Here is a 20,050-nt window from a genome sequence, read left to right as displayed (position 1 = left end):
GGTTATAAACAAAGAAGGAGAAACATACTAAGATAAATTCTGTCCCCATACTTCAATAATTTGAAGCTGTTTCTTACCATCTGACTGACAATTCAAAGTCCCTTTCCTCCCTCAGTCCATGCATGTAGTTAAGTTTTGTCAGGATATTTCTGCAGTTGTATAATTAGAATATCAGGTGTTATTAACAAGCTACTTACCCCTCTGATTTCAATTTGCGTAACAAATACTGCACAGTAATACAGTTTTGCAAAACCGATATCAACATTTTTTGGGCTTCGCCTGCCCAGTACAAAAGCTATTCATTTAACAAGTTATTCCAAATAAACGCTCAGTTTTTCTATAGCACTAATATATAAAATTTCAAAATTCTTTAGTAAAGAGGGGTGCTGGGATATCTGAGGCAGAAAGAAACAAAAACCCTCTATGTTTATTCCTCAACACTGTCTATTCCCAAACAGCCTATGAAGGCAGAGACTAATTAATTTATTGACATTCAACATACGGGTGTGCTGAGGTCCCAACTGGAAGAGAAACATGAACTCTTTTACCTTCTGTTGTAGGAAATACTCCACAATAAGGCCCCACAAATCTGTGAAGGAAACTTTCCGTCCACTACTTTCCATTGAATTCAACTCCTGAAAATAGTATTTCAGTCGTTCTGGGGAAAACGCCCCTCCTTTGCTGCTGGACACAGTATCCTGAGCTCTGCTGATTGCATCTTGAAGATCTTTCTGTGACCAGTGAGGGTCTTGATACAATGTCGATAAACACCTGAAAATGATTACATTAATGTCATCAGTAAAAGCAGCCTTTATGTTAACAATGAATTATAGCTAGATATTATTACTTCTGTGAGTAATATTTACTTCATGGCTTGAGAAGTCTAGCTAAAAATAAGACATTGTTAAGAGCCAGTAATAATGGATCTCTGTGCTCTAAAACATGCTGAGAACCCTGAGACCTGTATGACAGCTTCACCCTGATTCCTAACTTATCTTTCACGGACATTATAAAAATCATATATTAGCTCACATGCTAACTTATGAGTTAACTTCAGGCGATAACGACTCTGAGAGACTAGCAGACAGCAAGGGTGCTATTGCACAGTAATAAAGGCCATAGCCTTCATCAGAACATAGGTCTGGTTAAAATGAGACATTAGTTTGGATGCTTGGTTTGAGGATGACCATATTTATTTGAAAGTCTGACTTTGAATCAAAAGGTTAGTTGAGAATGCTATACAAATAGAAGTTCATGCACAAAGCTATGGAAGGGAGGGTTATATTGTCAAGACTCAAAACTCAGTTAAATCATTTCACGAAAACAACATGTACTTATAGGAAGGATGGATTTCAACACACACTCCAAAAACTGAGCTACTGAAACATTCTAGCCATGTCTGACACTTCAGCACATTACTCCAGACTACCAAATCCAGTGCTATTCCCCCACTCAGCTGCATATGCCATTTCAGAAGGTAGTGACTTAGTGTTCTGCATACACGTTTCCAGTGTTGCACCACCTTGGTTATCTTCTTGGCAATAGTAAGTCCATGGGGAAAGTTTTTGAAGTCAGGGTTCTGAGGGAATACACAGCAGCTTTATTCGTGTAATAAGTTCTACTACTAGTTGCCATGCTTGCTAAAGCAGCAGATTTATAAATTTAGCCAATAGCTGTATGGTTTACAAGTGATAATGAATCTTTGACTCTTTAGGATCCCCATCAGAACTCTCACGTGAGATCTGATTAAATATTTAACTTCATTGTCTGTCTACAGATGGCAAAAATACAGTTCTGGCCTTATTTTTTGCATCAATACTGACATACTCAACTATAAGTTTCCGGAGTCAACACTGCACACAACTTACCAAGTAGAGCCAGAAATCCCACTCAGATACAGCGCAGCATCCAGAAGGCCCAGCCGCTGAAGCCCAGCTAGGCTGCCGTAGAATGAAGTCAGTGCTCTCATCCCACCTCCAGACCCCAGTACTGCTACAACTGGAACCTGCAGCCAGCAAACTCAGGAGTGTCAATCATAGACTTTTGAATTGCCAGTAAATCAACAGTCACACAGAAGTAATCCTGTTCAAGTCTCATACTTAGATAGGAAATGAAATAACTGTTCCATTTACACTTCAATTAATTTTAGGTTTTATTTCAATCAGCACTCTTTTCCCTGTTTTGTAGTTGAAATACATGGCTTACTACAAAAACAGAAGTTATCTTAGTGACAGTGACTTACTGAAACTGTCATGTATATTAACAGACATTTACTTGCATGCCATACAACATACACATTAGAATAAGGGAAAAAAAAAGGGAGCAGTGATTCTCCTAACAGCACCTGAAGATCACAGGGGAATGTATCAGGATATCTAGAAATAACTGTCTCCAAATCAGCAATTTAGAAGCTGGTTCTCTATGCTGAGCTTCAACTAAACCATTCTAAAATTGTCTCTCCCATCATCACAATTCAGAGCTCGAAGTCCAATATATAGGAGCTCAGTTAAAGAAAGTACATACATTCTGAAATTTCAAATTGTTGTGTTCCAAATCACACACATCCCTCAGAATTTTAGAAATACAAGATGTAAGACTTTGGAAATGAAATGCTGCAGGGATCTCTCATGTTAAATGTAAACCATATTCTGTTGGTTATGGGCAAAGAATTCTACAATACCTAACTAATTATCAACAAAGCACAAAGGATTGATGAATTTCTGTCTGTGCTCAATACCTCATCTTTCCGAGGGGATTCCTTTAAATTAAGAGTCTTCTTCAGCGCCTCAGAAACTACTTTTTTCCTTTTGTCCACAAATTCTCTCTCCTCTTTACAGAGGTCAAAACCCAGACGTATATCTAGATCCCAAGTGCTGAAATAGAAATCAAAGCATACACAAAAAACAGTAAGTTCTGCAGGATTTGTAATTTCCTGGGAAAAGCATTTTCTGTAAACACATTCTAGGTGCTGACATGAATCACTGGATCAAACTGTTAGATTGCTACCACTCAGACTGCTGTCTGGAGTGTATGTCAATTTACTAGCTATTTTGTAGTAAGAGCATTTAGAATTAAAAATGAAACATCTCCCTGTAGTTTTTCTCTCTATGTCTAAATACAAAATTTGTGTCAGGCAGTCATTCAGGTTAAGCTTCAGGAATTTCACAGACAGGAAGAAAAGATTCTCAGCGGTTGAAAGAAAATTGTATGAGGATCACTTGAGAACACTGCATTGACATGGATGGAAAATGAGGGGAGAGTGATTTCAAAACAGAAGATTCTGGACTTAAGTGTCAGGAGGATATAACAGGAAAACAATAAACTTGCTATACGAGTTTTTGAAAGGGGAGGGGGATCTTCAGTTAATGACTATATACCCAATTACCCTACCAACTCATATGACAACTTCTCAATTTTGTGTTATTATTTCTTTAGCACTCCTTTTTTGCACTATTCCCCCATTCAAGCTCTTCATACATCGAGCTGTCCTTCCCTATTTGTCAGTACAGCACCGTGAATATTCTCAGAACTATCTGCATCTATCACAACTACTTAATATTTGCACCATCAGCTTCCCACACTTCATATGTTTAAGTGTTAGGAAAACAGAAAATGTTTTTCATATTTCAGCAGGATTGACACCAATCCAAGAGATAGTGTCTTCAAAGAGAATAGTCACATATGTGAAAAGAAAAATCATCAAGAAGGTTTGCTGTTGAATCTGTCCCAAGAGATTGATTGAGACAGCAGAGTTTCCCAGAGCAGCAGGGATAATCACTCAGCTCCCTGTGAGAGTTAAGACCTTTCCTCATTTTAGAGGTCTTTGAGGTTCCCACTCACCTCTCTTCAGCTTTCAAACTTATATCCAAACTTTGTCCCTGTGAAAACAGAACAAATCTTGCAATTGGTAGCAACTGCACAGGTGGCACTACTAACTAAAGATTATTACATCAACATGGTCACCAGATACTAACTAGAACAGCACTCATTCACAAAACTACCTCTGTGGAACACCTTTTTCTTCAGTCTATTCCAAACATTTTTAGTAGTCTGAAATAATTTATTTACAGTGACTAAACATGTACTCAGAGAGCAGACAAAACATTTATTTCTTCTGCAAGCTTCTGGCTTCTCTCCTCCTCAGATATTTTTGATTCTCATCTTTGCCAGCCATGAAAACATTTTTAGAAAAGCTGCACTGAGTAATCTCGCTATTTCGTTCTAGATCTACAAGAAAACAGCACTCGTAAGAATCATGTGCAGTTTAACTTTCCAAATGCCTAAAACCGGTGGGGGGTATTCAAAGTATGTTAAAATAGGTGCAATAGTTGACATTACCTCTCCCAGAGAAACAACTCTATCAACTTCTTGTCCAACAGGAAGGGAATTAACTGGTACAGTCCCCTGTCCCAGAACTGTAGTATGCTTTTCAATATCAGGGTTCATCCCATCCTAATAAAAAATAAAATGTTGCGTGCTTCAGAAAAAACGTTAATGATATGACTGTCATTAAAAAAAAAAAAAACATAGTAAAATAAAATAGCAAAGAATCCTGGAAATCATTACAACTAACCCTTTTCCAAAGCAGTCTAAGGCTTTCTGAGACCTTGGACTCCTATCCTGCTCTCTGCTTGAAGGATCTTTGCTGGGATTATTTCTGTCACTGAAACAGCTGTTTTTATTATTATTATATTTCTCTAATATAGCTGTCTGCCACACACAAAAACCTTTATCTCCAAACATAGTATTTTCCCCTAAATGGTTGTAGTGATACGTGTCAGAAAACCCACAAGGGAACTTGTATAGTCTTCAAAGCAGGATTTGAAATAGAGAAAAATGAATCCATATGAAGTGATGATAAATATCAACCTAAGCCTGCCCATCGATTCCTAATGCAGAACCAGGAAATACATCAGTTGAAGACAGAATTCTAGCCTAGAAAATTCTGATTTGACCTGGTACAACATTAGAGAGTTAACTCTGATTCTTATATCTGAAAGGTGTATCTGGAAGTGATAATTAACCTTAATAATGGATGACCCTTTCAGCACCACAAGTACCAACACGAAACTTGCTTTCAGTGCAAGCTTTTGAGATCCATGCATACTTAAACAATATATCCAAAACTGATATCCCTGGACATCTGAAGACATTCGCTGCCTTCCTATGATCAAATGAAGGCCATTCAGTTTATGTTTAAAGGCTTTTTATAGACCAGACACTGTTTTCAGGGTGGATTTATTCAAAAGTGTTTATAACTTTCGTAGCAGCCAGGACAGCTACTTACCTGTAGGACAGATATGGTTTGCTCCAACTCCACTTGCAGTTCTGGATGCATTTCTTTGTCCATGTGAAAAACAAAGGAGGTTCCATAATCCTTCTCATTATCTGGTCTCCAAGGAATACACAGCTGCTTCTGATACGCCCCTGGAACAGACAGCTTGACCTCGCAGCTACCTGTATATTAGAATAAGAAGTTTAGACTGCAGAATCCATTTGCTGAAAATCAAATACTTTTGTCAAATGTAGCTGAGAATATGAAAACACAAGACACTCAAGTCTCTCTCATGGGGCATCCAATGGAAGTGACCCAATATTATTTTGCTTTTAATACTAAATTAACTAACAAAGTCAATTTTGTAGCCAACAAATAAGAATACACTTGGTAGACAGTAAGGAGTCTCCCCTCTCTCCGGGAATAAACTTGCTGAAAAGTAGGTCTTCCTTAGACTCTGCAGGCAGACATACCTTGCTGTTTCTCTTTCATTTTTTCTTCTTTGTTGACGGTGCCTTGCAGAGACAAACAAGGATGAACCTATGAAAAGAAGAAAACAGCTCTGGTTATGAAGTTTGAATTCATTTTTTTGTTGGAGCTTAATCCACCCAGTATAGTAGGGATTCGGCTTACAGCTACAATCTTTCAAAAAAAAAAAACGCAAAAAAAACATTATTTGAATGATCAATATAATCCATAAAGAGCAAGTATTGTTTTAGCAAGAAGGGATTATATGCTCTAGTTTCAGAATAAAAACCACTTCTATTCCAGATTTTTTTTCAACCTGTACCTCATATTTACAAGTTTACCTTTTTCCTCCTCTTTCTTTCTTCTGTGTATGTTTATCTTTTTTTTTTTTTTAATGGACATGTGAGTACCTATACAGAATCTGTTCAGATCCTAGAAAACGCTTCATAAATTCTACCATGACATTTTGTCTTGGATTATCCATGTCCTCATGAAACAGTGTCTCACACCAATCCATCTTCACCTTCCCTTCTAGGACAGGGGATACAAAATTTATTTAGCCATAACTGCTCTCATAGATAGCAAACATATCTACTGCTTGAACATAAGACTGATTTGCTGCGGGAAATATGAACACAAGGGGCTCTATACTGTGAAACAGTCTGCAGAACTGAGCTATTACAAGCCATCAATTTTTTCCTGAAAAATGGAGGGAAGGAGTTCTCTCATTGTTGAAACGCAGAGTTTTAATGTGCATTTCAACAATGAGAGAACTCCTTCCCTCCCTTCTTTCCCCTATTAAAAATTGGCATTTCAGCCCCTTTCCTTTGGAAAAAGAAAAAAAAAAAGATTTTTAATGTATAATGTACTTTTTCTTTTTTTTTAAAATCCTGATCACCCGAAGAGAACAAACAAATACCTCCAGAATTATGATCTACTTAATAATGGCAATGAGAAAATCCTAGAAATAATAGATGTTAAGATAAGGAGGAAGACTACACCCAATCAGCATCTAGGCTAGAAAACTCAGGACGGTCCTCAAGACTCACTAGCCTTCTTAAGAGTTTTTTGTTTACATATTTTAAACAGGTATACTGGAAAAAAAAACACCCTTCCCAGGAGTTGGTATCAAGTTTCAAAAACCTGAGGAAATTTTTTAAAACAGCAAATTCAAAAGCAGAGGCAACTGCTGGAGAGAATATGAGTTATTTGGATCCAGGAGTTGAATCTTAAACAATTCTTGTCCTCTAACTATTAAACACCTACGTTCAGGGGTAAATCCCAATGCCCATAACTGACTTCAGTATACTCACCACAAGTACTCCATTGGTCAATACCTCTGTAGGGGTATCTGAGCTGTGAAAGGAAGAGGTTTAATGCAAATGAGTTCTAGTTTTAATTTTTGTGTCATCCTACTTTACAAACTAACTCTCTGGATAAGAGGCAGGAGAGGAAGGTCCTCATTGCAACATATTATGCAAACTGGACTGACACTATTTCCCTTGGCAGAATAACAGAAAAAAAATGACTGAAGGAAAAATTCCTCTACCATTATAAATGTCATTATTTTGATAACCTAAAGAGAAGCTGAGGTTAAATAGACTGTCATACAGATAACCTGTATACTTTAAGTGTGTAAAGCTTTCCACTCTTAACTAATTCAGCTTATGCAAAATATGTTGAAGCAACTTCCTTTGCAGTGTTGCCATTCCCATAAAAATCAAACTTTTATTTCCTCTTTGGTACCCCCAAATTTTGGTGGTTGGCACTTTAAGGACACTTGCAATCAGCCATTAGTGACCAACTTACGCACCACAGAAAAGCATAACGCATTAGCCTTCTCATGGAAAAGACTGTCACTGCTCAGAAAAAAGCGACTAATACATCTCTCTAGAGCACAAATTCATTTAGCTCTTCAGGTAAAACTCACCATTTCTCCAAGCAGAACTCTACATCCAGCTCTTCATTATCCTTTAAAAATAAAAGTTGGACACAGGTGACCCTTGAATGTGAGTATGATTACGACAATCTTTTCCATGAGATTAAGTTTTTCTCCTGTTAAAAATGATAGTAACTACTTCTGTTGCTTTTACAAAAACTCGAGCTAAGTTTTAGAATGCTTAAAATTCAGCCTTTTTTGTTGCTGTTCTTTAAACATTCCTGTCCTCCCAGGCATTTTCTATGTGACCAGACACATCTATGTTTGATGAGACAAGTGCACACAAGTGAGACTTGGCTCTCCGATCCATTACCCTGCTTTTCAAAAACACTCTTCCAGCTCAAGCACCACTGCAGTGCTGCCTCTGAAAACAGCTTCTACAGGAGACTTGGTGTTTCTTCCCATTTATTATTTCAACAGACTACACTCCTAGCTCATTGCTGCCTTTATTTTGTCATGTATAGACTTTGACCCCCTGCCATAGCAGTAAATGATTGACCCAGCGCAGCTTTTAAAATAACTAAGTAGAAGTCAACTTCGGTGATTCTCTTTCACTGAAGTTACAGCTTCCAGTTCCCTAGTTACTGATCAAGACTACTTTTTAAGCATTCAGCAGATAGGATAATGTTGTGGGAACAATAGAGTTACTAAGCCTCCTTCTGTGATCACAAATCATTTAGAGGGCCTGTGACACTGACCAAAACCTCCCTGCTAACTGCATACCAGTTCATCTGCTTCTGACCATACCGTCAGCACTGAAGCCAGATTTCTCAAGAAAACACATCATTAGCTCACCTGTACTCCAGGCCTATTGTGTTTGAGGCAATTACAAAAGAGATCGGATTGGTGACATGATTTTAGTTATGTAAAATAAGCTGTCTTTTTGCAAGGCCATAAATCGGTGCATAGGGACTGACAGCAGCTCATAGGCACCAATGTCATTCTCATGAAGCAGAAGTTACATTTAACTGAACACAGCTCAGTAAAAAATAAACTGTTCTTAAGCTTTTGACTTAGTAAACACAGAGGTAGCCTTTGCAGCAGTAAATTTCTTCATTGCAAACTGATGATGATTAAATAAATAAGATAGTCTGCAATCCACAAAACAGCTGACCACAAATGCCTTTCATTTTAAGCCCAGTTTACAAGTCTCTTGCCTGTTAAAAAAAAAAAAAAAACCTTCCAAAAGATTTCAACATCTTCTGAAAGACAGAAGTCACCCCAAAGTTTTGTTTAGCTGCACATCCCAAAGACTGTGGAACACACACAAAAAAAATCACTTGCTATTTTAGAAACATCTCAGATAACAGTAAGCCCATATACACTGCTATCTGTTGCTACATTTTCCCCTTGTGGCCTCTACAACAGTCAGATGCATGGAACAAGCATGTACTGCTTGATTTCTGTAACATGAGCTGTAGCTATTCAGAGCTCCGGGGAAGGAGCTGTGGACTAACCTCGGGGTTCAACTTGAAAGTGCGCAGCAGAGGCTGACCTGGCTTCATACCTCCTACATCGAAGACGATGGAAGTGAGTTCATCGCTGACTAGGACATCCTTGTCATAGAGTGTCAATTCCAGAATGTTCTAAAACCAAACAAACAGTCTCAAGTGAAGACAGAAGGACTTTCATGAACCTCAATAGCTGTAAACAACAGTCATTTTTTGCATTAATCAGTACCTCTGCCCTTTCCCATCCCTGAAGGGAATTCATTATATGCATATTCACTTATGCATAGTTAAGCACAAAGCTTCTATTTGACAGTGTTTAGCTAAAGCTTTTTCTCAGCTTCCCAGCTAGAGAGAGGTCACAGCAGAACATGTGGGGGGTTCTCTCCACCAGGTTGCCACAGATTTGCCTGAAGAACGAAAAGCGATATCCACCCTTTCAGCATGACTCAGTCGAGGATATTGCAGGGACCTATCACTTCTTGCTCAGCACTGTCTCAGAACAGTTAAGTTCAGCAGAAACTAACCGAAACAGAAGCAACAAACTACATATGGCAACAACAAAAAACAGCCTTGAAAAAAAATAGTTTTCAGCGAAACAAGGCTGAACTTAAATTTGTGCTGGTTTAGCCTCACAGCAGCAACCAGACTGCGGCTTCATGAGCCTGCAGGGGAAGAAAAAGCACACACACTCAAAAGTTTAGTTTGCAATTTTCTTACAATTTCTCTAAGTCCATTAGCATTCCACCTTCATCACCAACCACTACAGAAAGGCACTCCAGGTGAGAGGGATAATTTCTTGTTAATAAACCTTATTCCAAAGCCTAGGATGTTATTCAAAGCAATGGTTCAATGCTAAAAATAATCTTTTAAAAATACTTTTTCCTTCCCTCTGCCATGAGATTACTTTGAGAATGAATGCTGATATCCTAAAAAAATTGTTTAATGTTTCATTAGGTCCTGCTAAGAGGACCTAACATACTGTTTCTATTAAGAGCTTGAATTTAGCTTTTCTTGATCATTGGAACTAATGGCTAGACATCGATGAAGGGACAGATAAGACATCTGGCTAAGCGAGAGTGATTTGTAATTTAGTTCCCATTACCTTCCCTTAGATGCTTGGAATCCTAGACAATATGCAGTGTAAGACAAGCAGAGCTAGAAGAAAGCAACAGCTACAAGGTGGAAGTAGAAGCAACCATCAAACAGTAACATGCATTATCAAAAATTTCATTTATCTGATAGTGCCTAACTTCCCTTTCTTGAGTTGCATAACAAGGACATTTACAGTAAATTCTAGTTGTAGTTTGCAAAAAATGGTGCAGTTATAAACAGCTGTGGTTATCACTAGACGTGTTACAGCTTTTGGTACCACTGAAGAAGACCACCACCTTACACATGCCAGTGCTTTTGAGGATAAAGATCCCTTGGTTTTGAATGAATTGTCAAAAGCAAGCCAACATACAAATGCAGACAGTCCAACCAGCTCCACAAAGGGCGTTCCTTACCTTGACAGCACTATGGATTCGATACTGGAAGGTTTCATTCCACTCTGGGTTATCAGAGTTGTCAACAACCTGAGTTCGGTAGACCATGGGAGATGCAGTGGGCAATTTCAGTTCCACATAGCAGTCTGCTTTTGACACTAAAGCAGAGAGTGCAGAGACATATCACAACTACTTTAATCAAACACATTCTCTCCCATGAACTCCTAACTTACTAAATTGCATTGCATCATAAAAAATAATGTGCAAAATTAAGAGCAAATCTGTAGAGCAAATGTATTTAATGAAGTGCACATCTTTAAACAGCAGCAAATTGAACATTAGGTGTCAATGTTTCTTCTTTCTGGTTCATCCAAACCATAAAACCCTTCATGAAAAGGACTACTATTCAAAATGAGGAAGATATTTCAGAACAGGACTGCTGATACCAGGGCCAAGGTAAGATCATTTCCTTGCCGTCACAGTCCTGTTAATTCAGCATGAACTATTGTGAACTTCCTTCCATTAATTTGCCCTGAACTTACCCCATGAAATACAAATTCATTTTTAAGGTTTTGCTTTCAACACCAAGAATTGAGTAGTGGTACTGTATCGAGGAACAATGCAGCTATAATAGAAAAGGAACTAACTAACTAGACTCCTTTACTGCTATTTCATTTTCTGAGCTACACACAGCTGCTGCCAGACCACACTGTTGGTCTAGCCTCTCTCACATAATACATCCTTTCACAGAATTACAGAATGGTTGAAGTTGGAAGGAACCTCTTGAGGTCATCTTGTCTATCCCCCTGCTCAAGCAGGGTCATCTAGAGAAGGTTGCCTAGGACAGACTCCGGTGAAATTTTTAATATCCCCAAGGATGGTGACTTCAAAGACTCTCCAGGCAACCTGTGCCAGTCTTCAGTCACCTTCAGTAAAAATAAATAAAATTCTCATTATGTTCAGCTCGAACACTGTGCTTGTTTGTGCTCATTGCCTCATCTTGTCACTGAGCACCACTGAAAAGAGCCTTGCTCTATTTTCTTAACACTCTACTTTCAGATATTTGTACACAACGAAATTTGCAAGCCTTTTCTTCTCTAGGTTAAGTAGTTCCAGCTCTCTCAGCCTTCGCTCACGGGAGAGATGCTCCAATCCATTAGTAGACTTAGTGGCCCTTCACTAGACTTTCTTCAGTAGTTCCATCTCTCTCACAGCAGACAGAACAGCACTGGACACAGCACTCCAGGAGTGGCCCCACCAGTGATGAATACAGTGAAAGGATCATGTCCCTTGACCTGCTGGCACCACTCCTCTTAATGCAGCCCAGGATACCAAGAGCCTTCTGAGCAGCAAGGGTACACTACTGACTCCTGTTCAGCTTGGTATCCACCAGGACCCCACATGTGCTTTACTGCCAAGCTGCTTTCCAGCCAATTAGCCCCCAGTACATACAGGTGACTGGGGCTGATCCTCTGCAGGTGCAGGATTTGTCACTTCAGCTTGCTGATTTGCATGAGGTTCCTATCAGCCCACTTTTCCAGTCTGTCAAGGTCTTTGAACAGTAGCATGACCCCCTGGCACCATCAGCCACTCCTCCCAGTTTTCTGTCATCAGCCAACTTGCTGAGGGAACATTGCCCCATCATCCAGATCATTAATGAAGATGCTGAAAAGTAGTGGACACACTATGTACACCCTGCAGTACAGCACTACCTACTGGTGTAAGAATCACTGATCACTGTCCTCTGAGTTGTGCCATTCAGCCAGTTTTGAATCCACTTCAATGCTCATCCAGCCCATACGTCATCAGCTTTTCTATGAGGATCTTACCAGACGCAGTGTCAAAAGCCTTACTGAAGTCAAAGTAGACAATATCCTCCACTGCTGTAAGCCCATCTTGTTTGGCCAGGAGATCAATCTCCTCTATTTTCATTCCCTGAAAATAACTGATTCTGTCTTAAGCGTCCTTCCTTCTTCCAGTTAAGGCCTCTTTAATAATGCAAATGTGGAACTAGAGTTGAACAGAAAGGCCGTAACTCTCGTCACAATACACATGTTCAAGCCCTCAACATTTCAGCAGCTTTCCCATTCCCTGTACAATCATTTAACATTACAGTGGTCTGATGGTGGATGTCACAAACAAACTTAAGTCAAGCAGACCATCTTACTGTATTAACTCTAAAAATTATTCAGGACTCAATTCCTTCAAAGATCCAAATACCCCAAAACAGCCCTGAGAGCTTCACTCAACACAGATGCATAAGAGGAAGGGAACATATACCCTGCTATCACAAAAAGAAATAGGTTAAAAAAAAAAAAGCTTGTCTTGGAATCAGTCAATCACCTACCCCTTAAAAAATTTCAACAATGTAAACAAAATAAGCAGAAATATGAAAGAAAATACTGTAACTAACTGAGAAGAACATCTGGAAGCTAGAATTTAAGTGAAAATTTATACTTGCAGGTACAGGAAGACTGTTCAGCAACTGCAAGGGTGAACCCTCCCATAACCTGAGTGCTGAATTCAGACAGAGGACTATCAAACAGGCCACAGTAGGTCATCAAGAAAAGGAGCAAGGAAGTAAAATGGTACTAGGACTCACCTTATCTTGTTCTGCAAAGCAGTAGGGTTAATCTGTAGCTTGGCTACACATTACACCTTCAAAATGTATATATACATAATGACTTACAAGAAAGACCGTTGTACAAACATAAAAACAATACACTACATGTAGTTAAGAAGTTCACATAACACAGGTTGTATTGTTACAGATGACCTGTGAATAAAGTATCTGTTTTCATAATACGTTTACTAAATACTTACACAGATCTGTACCCTTGATGTTTCTGGCTCGGAGGACTTTTACAGTTAGGTTGTAGTAAGGGTGCTTCTCCCACTGAAAAGACAGGAACAAGGCTCAGCATGCAACTCAACTGCAATACCTGTTCTGTAACCACACTAGTATCAATCCAGAGAGAAGGTCCAGACCAGTCAGACCAAAATAAACTATTCATGACTCCGTTTGGGAATACAAACAGTATTTTTAGTTTCCTGGAGGAAGTCTAAAGGAGGCTAGAAGTAAACTCAATTCCCTTTCAGCATGGCAACGAATGATTCTTAGGGTAACTCCTCACAGACTTCAGAAATTAAGTTCCTGATTTAGGGTTTCCTGTAATTATAGATCATTTTTTAATTGCTTCATTAGCTCATTCCTGATGAAGGAAAAAAAAGAAACTGAAGCTCCTCAAATAATTTCAATTATAACTTGCCTAGTTTCTTCAGAGCACTTGCTAAGGGCATATGCATGGTTGAGTAATAGCAGATGTGGCAAGAACCTTAATAGTTGAATTAATTAGCCTAATGTATGAAGATGTAGAAAGCACATGCTGTTTACAATGAGGGAAAAAAAAAAATATACTTTCTTATAGAAACATACTTCATGGCAATTTAAGCAACAAAAGAAAATCCTGAAATTCCTGTTCATTCCGGACTGTAATTCATATCAGTACTCTAAAAAGTGCATGCTACTTTACCAGTATAGATCAAAAAGCAATTCTTGTTCTTGAAAACTTCTGCAAGGCTATTTTTGGAAGGTAGTACCTAACTGCCCAGGTATGAGGGAAAATATAAACCTGACTAAATCCTAGACAATCATGAAGGAGACAAGGGTGAGTGGCAGGGGACGACAAGAGAAAATAGTTTCAAAGGATTTGGTGCAGACTGGACAAAGGCAATTGTGTAAGGCTTGTGAACAGAATTGGATTCTGCCTCCTATTCCTTAGTTATAAGACAAACCAGGACAAAATAATGGCCAGCTACAAACGTTTCTATTAAATCCCACTTCAAAATGCTTTCCACAACTGGTCATTAGCCGTATATTCATCATTTTCTACATGGTGGACTTGAGACCACAGTTTAATTTCAGATATGCTAAGCATTCATTGACAACTGAATTCAACAGGATCTTTGCTTGAAACAAAGTGCTGTAGAGTGCCAAATGTTATATCAAAATGCTGGCCCTTCGTATCACTAATTAGGATCTCAAAAAAATAAGAATAAACAATGAACCCTTGACTGTCAAACTGTTCTTGAATACTCCCTATCTAATACATGGAATTGCACTGTGCAGTCACAAACTCATGGAGTTTTCCTCATTTCTTATCACCTTAAGATATTTGGTAGCTTTTGAAAAACAGGGTTTGAATAACAGACTAAAAAACAGGACATAACTAGTACACTGAACATCTTTGTACTGAGTGCCATCCACCATGAGCACCAAAGCTAAAAGTTACGTGCATAGCCTAAGATACCTCATACTCAACTGCCAAATAAAATTTGAGCAAATAAACTCCAATTATGCTATTACTAAAGAGTTTTTATTTGCAGCATCAACACATTCAAGATGTTCCTTCCCCCATTTGTTTCTGGTAGCAAGACATGCCTTTACTTCTGATTTCATCCTGAGCTCTGCTCTTCAGATGCTTTTTCTTTGTTTTTAAATATTTCCTAATCACCTGTATTTTTTTTTCAGTCACAGCATAGTTTCTCAGGCAAAGCCTGCCCTTCTTTCTACCTCCTCAAGCTGTGGAATGGACTACAGAAAGAAATTCAAGACTGCGTAATTTATTCTCACCAACCTCCTGAAGGTGCTACAACTCTTCAGGTTGTTGAAAAGTGAAGCTACATCACCATACTCTCACTGCTGCCAAAGCCATCTTCACTAATGTAGCTATCACCTTGAATTCAGCCATTAATGGCAGAGGAAGCACAGAATACCATAAAGATAAGCACATTGCTCTTTTACTGCACACCATCTGTCAACACAGTCACATGTTCAAAAGTTCCTTCCAAAGGTCTCCAGCACCCATTGATTTGAAGCCAGTCATTACATAGCTGAGGATACATTTCCCATGCCTGGATCATAATTTAAGGGCATATAGTGCAAGAGAGATCTTCCTGTGCTCCCAAGGCTGTGTTATCAATATGCCAGAACCTCACCTTCTGCCTCTTGTAATTATATTTCAGCCAAGGTTGTAGCATACTACAAGATGAGCTTACAGAGTAATGAAGCCTGAGTATTAGATGTGCTCTATCTGAACAAATCTCGGAAGAGGCAGGCAAGAAATGTGTGTGGGAAATTTATGACAAATAACTACGGTTCTGTCTACACCAGCATACATGACAATGTACCAATGTACATGACAATAGATGCAAGCAACAAATTTCTAATTTGCAGTTTAATGATTCTTCAGAACCACCCCTTTTTCAGAGCTCAGGAGAATCCGTCTGAAACAAAAAACATGAAATCCTCAAGTGAGAGTACAAGACTCAATTCTCACACCCTCAGCCCTGCTAACAACTGCCTGTACCTTTCATCTAAACTGAAGGTGGTGATGCAGCAGCGAGGGACTGTAAAACAGGTTATCCCAGGTACAGGATCCAGTAGTCTTCACTCATATATCCCAGAATACCTACCTTTATACAGTGGGATGTAAGTACTGAAATCCTCCCCACATCTCACAGTGGACACAGAGGACTCACCATAAGCATGACAGTTTAATTAGAGAAATGTTCACAATAGTAAATAAAAATGCAGCTGCTAAACCGTAGTTTGTGTTTGCTGCTACCAGGCAAAGGGGTAGCTAAGTAAGAAAAATCAACTTTATCAAGGGAGAATGTCCCCCCCACCCCCCATTTTGTTCTTGCTCCCAAGTAAAAATGCTGCCTACAAGTCCCCTCCTCCTAATTTCAGCCACGGTATCTTGCCAAGTTTGCTATTAAACCCAAAAGCAAATTCCTATCTTTCCCAGGTACTCTTTGCATTTTCCCTCTTTGTCCTAAGTGTTCACCCACCGTTAGGTATGGAGACTAAGACCCTGAACTGCAGTCTTCTGGAAGACAAGTTTTATAACCAGTCAGGTGATAACGAGTACTGCAAACAGCTCGGTATAACAACAGCAGTGGCAAACACTGGGCTCACTCTAAGCTTACGTTGCTTTCAGAATTGGGAAACAGGCTAACTTTGGAAAATTTATTAGAATAGATTAGATCATACTGAATTCACCAACAAAGCCAAAGACTGATATGCTTCCCTTCCCTTGACCACTTGCTATTAAAAAGTCAAAACAAAATTTCTCCCTACCAGTCAACACAACCTTGCTTTTTTAAGTAGTGTCTATTTTTTTAATGTATTGATTTATGTAAGGAGCACTGGAGTGAAAGCACCACATCCTTTGATTTACTGATTAATGAAAATCACAGCAGGCTAATAGCCTCTCCTACCCTGACTTGCTAAGTAGCGAACAACATTAAAAAAACAACACTCAAGTCAGCAACAATCATTTTGTATCACAAAGCAAACAGTAGACCAAAGTGGCAGCAAACCATCCTCTGATATTTAATGGTCACCTCAATTTTAACTTCCAGATTTATGGTAAGGGAGACAGGTAATCAGGTGACAGATCAGATCTTCCAGACAAAGACTCCTTCTCAAACAGCTAAGTACAATTCGAAATTGAGGTTATTGGCCATACCGCCTTGTACAATGGACTGATTATAAAGCAGCTGAAGGGCAAACACATTGTAACCGCTTATCAAATGTGCCTGTACTGCATTATGAATGGGTGGTTTAAGTCATACTCTAAAGCAGACAAACTATAAAGCCCTATGGGATAAGATGGACAGCAAAAAGGAAGGGAAAGGCAGTCAAGGATATTTTACAAGAAAACATGTAAGCACCATTCTGTCTCTACTACTGAGAAGCCTGATATGCTGGAGTTCCCCCAAAAAAGTATCAGCTTGTGTTCCCCAGAACCCAAGGAAACAGAGACCTGCTCTGCATTGTTTCACGCAGAACCCAAATTTATATATATATTTTTTTTTTAAAAAAAAAAGAATCTACATCAGCATTTTCGTTATCCACATCAGCATTTTCGTCATCCAAAATTTTCATCCAGTGATAAACTTTTTGGTTAATCTCTGCAGAAGTGCAGGACTGGTTTTTACATATGTGCACTAACAGGAAGTCATTGCCAAACAGATCAGCTAAGGAATGCTGTCTCAAAGACAACACAATTGGTCTTACCCGCCAGTGATAAAATCCAGTCTCTTTTCTCTCCTTTCTTTGGAAAAGCACAGCTGCCAGAAAAGGCAGCACTCTGTGTGGAACCGGGCCCCGAAGCACCTCACAGAACATGGAAAAAAAATGGCCTGTTATCTCAGGAGAAAACCTGGCAAGAAAACACAGAAGAGTCCCTAGGTTCCTGACTGTGAAGAGCTGCTTACTACAGGCTTGGTCTGAAGTTTTGCACATGAGCAGGCTTCGTTCCAACTGCGAGAAGCAGAGGTGTGGCTTGTGCTTGCCAAACAACCCAGTTCAAAGCCTCACTGGCAGGTTTTTCAAATCCTGTTGCAAGATAGCAGCAAAGCAGCACTGGACAGGGAAGCTCTGAGTAGGAGGAAGTACTGCTATGATTAAGCCACAACCTCACAACTGCCAGTCCAGATTTTCTTTGACCTGATTTAGTACTTTGACTGTTTCAAAACCTTTCCAGATTCCAGCACACCATAAAAGAACATTTTAAAATAGAAATGAATTCACATCTTGCAAGCCAGAGGAAAAGCTGTATTTCTTGTTGCCTGCAGCTGTTCACAGAAGTTTCTGGGAGGCCTGAAGTGAGACACTATGGCTTGTCCTGCATTAGGACTCGGAGAAAAAAAAAAATACAGCACCATATCTAACCTTGCACTGTGTGAGCTGTTTGCACAAATCCATTATTTATACTCCCCCTTTCCATGTAGCATTGTCTTCATTCTTCCACCAAAGGTTCTTGAAAAGTTGTACAATAGATAAGGCCATGGTTCTATGTGCTTTAAGAAATATCATAGTAGCAAAGGCAATTGTTTGCTCGAAGTGATGTTTGTTAACAGCTGCTGACAGCTGTCTCACCTGCAGGTTTTTACTAAAGAGTAAAAATTGAAAAACCAAACAAAAAACTGCACTGTTTCAACAGTTAGAAAGTGGTAGCAAACATATGAAAGCCAGTAATGTAGCATGTCACCAGCACAGACAAACGTGATAACGTGACACAATCTCAGTAAGGTCCCATTAATTAGTCATTTCCTGTCATTAGTGTCATTCACTAGCTTAGGATTTAAGAAAATTAATAAAGCATCGGTGCTGGTATTTGTAGCACAAACAAGTCAGTACTAGTCAGTGAATCCACAGACTTACAGTCAACGCACAGGCTGAAAATGAATACAGTACCATTGCAAAACAGCCAGCAGTTGCTTTAAACTCCCATGTTGCATTAAATGGTATGGTAAACACAGCTGAAAAAGCAATTTCTTTGCATTTCTCCATACCATTGCACTTAAAAGTGAAGGAGGACCCTATTCAGTTATATTTATAACAGAAAAATTACAGAACCATAAGCATGATTTAACTAATATAGCTCATGCATGTAAATTACGGGAAAATTGAGGCTGCCTCATACAGTAAGCTAACATGGAAAAATCACACATTCTAACAGTTTATTACAAGCAGTATTAAAAACATCCATTTTATCTTGCGAGTGCCCAATTTTACTTAGATCAGTCTTACCTGCCTTTTCCTGAAGTTCTCTGCACTCTTCCAATGAGATCTCAGTACAAGGATTGTATGTTTATAGAATTTCTCTCTCACAAGAAAAACTGAAAGCTCTTTAAAACATATACATAAGAACAGTTCCACAGTCACATATCATGCACAATGTTTGGGTACAGCTTTATCTATCTGTAGATACTGTTGACAGCCAACTTAATATCAAAAGTAGAGTTGCTTGCTTCTGTCATTTCCTATCCAACTAAGAAAACAAAGAAAATGGCTTCAAAACATGAGAAGAGAAAGATGGCCTCACATCTGGTAACTTTATTTCTGCTAGGATTAGTATCCCCACAGTGGTAAAGGTAGATGTCTATCTACATTTCATTCAGTTAATTTTCTGTCAGCAAGTATGAACAATTAACACCATTGCTAACCGGATTATATAGTGCATAAAATGTGCATAAGTAAGGCAAGCAACCCCTTTTTGCTCCCATTAACAGCACTGAAAGGAGAGCTGCAAAGTCAGAAAAGATGAAGATTCCAAAGGACAGTATCAATTTATTTTTTTTTTATTCTCCATGGGGTGTTTTTCTACGGAAGTAACAGCATACCAATGCCTTCAACTAACTGTCATGAAGACAAAGACTCTTCCTCAGAGACTTAATCTCCTTCCTATATGATGGGAAAACTGGACATCTGTATTTCATTTCCAACACTAGGCTCCTCTATGACCTACAATTCAAGCAACTGCAAATCTGTGAACCTAAACATTTCCTGATTTGGTCACACAGAGTTCAATCACCTTCCCCCTGAAACAGCATAACACCACTCAAAAAAACATGTCAATAA

General features: G+C 38.9%; 1 protein-coding gene across 1 annotated transcript in view; it reads right to left on the bottom strand.

Annotated features, from left to right (window-relative positions):
* Nucleotides 1-19,921, bottom strand: part of PLA2G4F (phospholipase A2 group IVF) — a 67,255-nt gene extending 47,334 nt beyond the window's left edge. Inside the window, exons 1-13 of the mRNA XM_080595704.1 lie at nucleotides 17,702-19,921; nucleotides 13,441-13,513; nucleotides 10,639-10,775; nucleotides 9,140-9,268; nucleotides 7,674-7,714; nucleotides 7,057-7,099; nucleotides 5,749-5,815; nucleotides 5,288-5,457; nucleotides 4,339-4,452; nucleotides 3,841-3,878; nucleotides 2,738-2,873; nucleotides 1,869-2,005; nucleotides 549-771 (exon numbers count right to left, since the gene is read on the bottom strand). Coding sequence (XP_080451830.1) covers nucleotides 549-771; nucleotides 1,869-2,005; nucleotides 2,738-2,873; nucleotides 3,841-3,878; nucleotides 4,339-4,452; nucleotides 5,288-5,457; nucleotides 5,749-5,815; nucleotides 7,057-7,099; nucleotides 7,674-7,714; nucleotides 9,140-9,268; nucleotides 10,639-10,775; nucleotides 13,441-13,513; nucleotides 17,702-17,929 — 1,536 coding nt within the window. The 5' untranslated portion in view covers nucleotides 17,930-19,921. The remainder of the gene's footprint in view (nucleotides 1-548; nucleotides 772-1,868; nucleotides 2,006-2,737; nucleotides 2,874-3,840; nucleotides 3,879-4,338; nucleotides 4,453-5,287; nucleotides 5,458-5,748; nucleotides 5,816-7,056; nucleotides 7,100-7,673; nucleotides 7,715-9,139; nucleotides 9,269-10,638; nucleotides 10,776-13,440; nucleotides 13,514-17,701) is intronic.
* Nucleotides 19,922-20,050: the final 129 nt, after the last annotated feature.

This window comes from Anser brachyrhynchus (genome assembly GCF_964034855.1).
Source record: "Anser brachyrhynchus genome assembly, chromosome: 5".
Lineage (NCBI taxonomy): Eukaryota > Metazoa > Chordata > Aves > Anseriformes > Anatidae > Anser > Anser brachyrhynchus.
The sequence above is the reverse complement of the archived record's forward strand: the minus strand, read 5'-3'. Positions and strand labels throughout refer to the sequence as shown.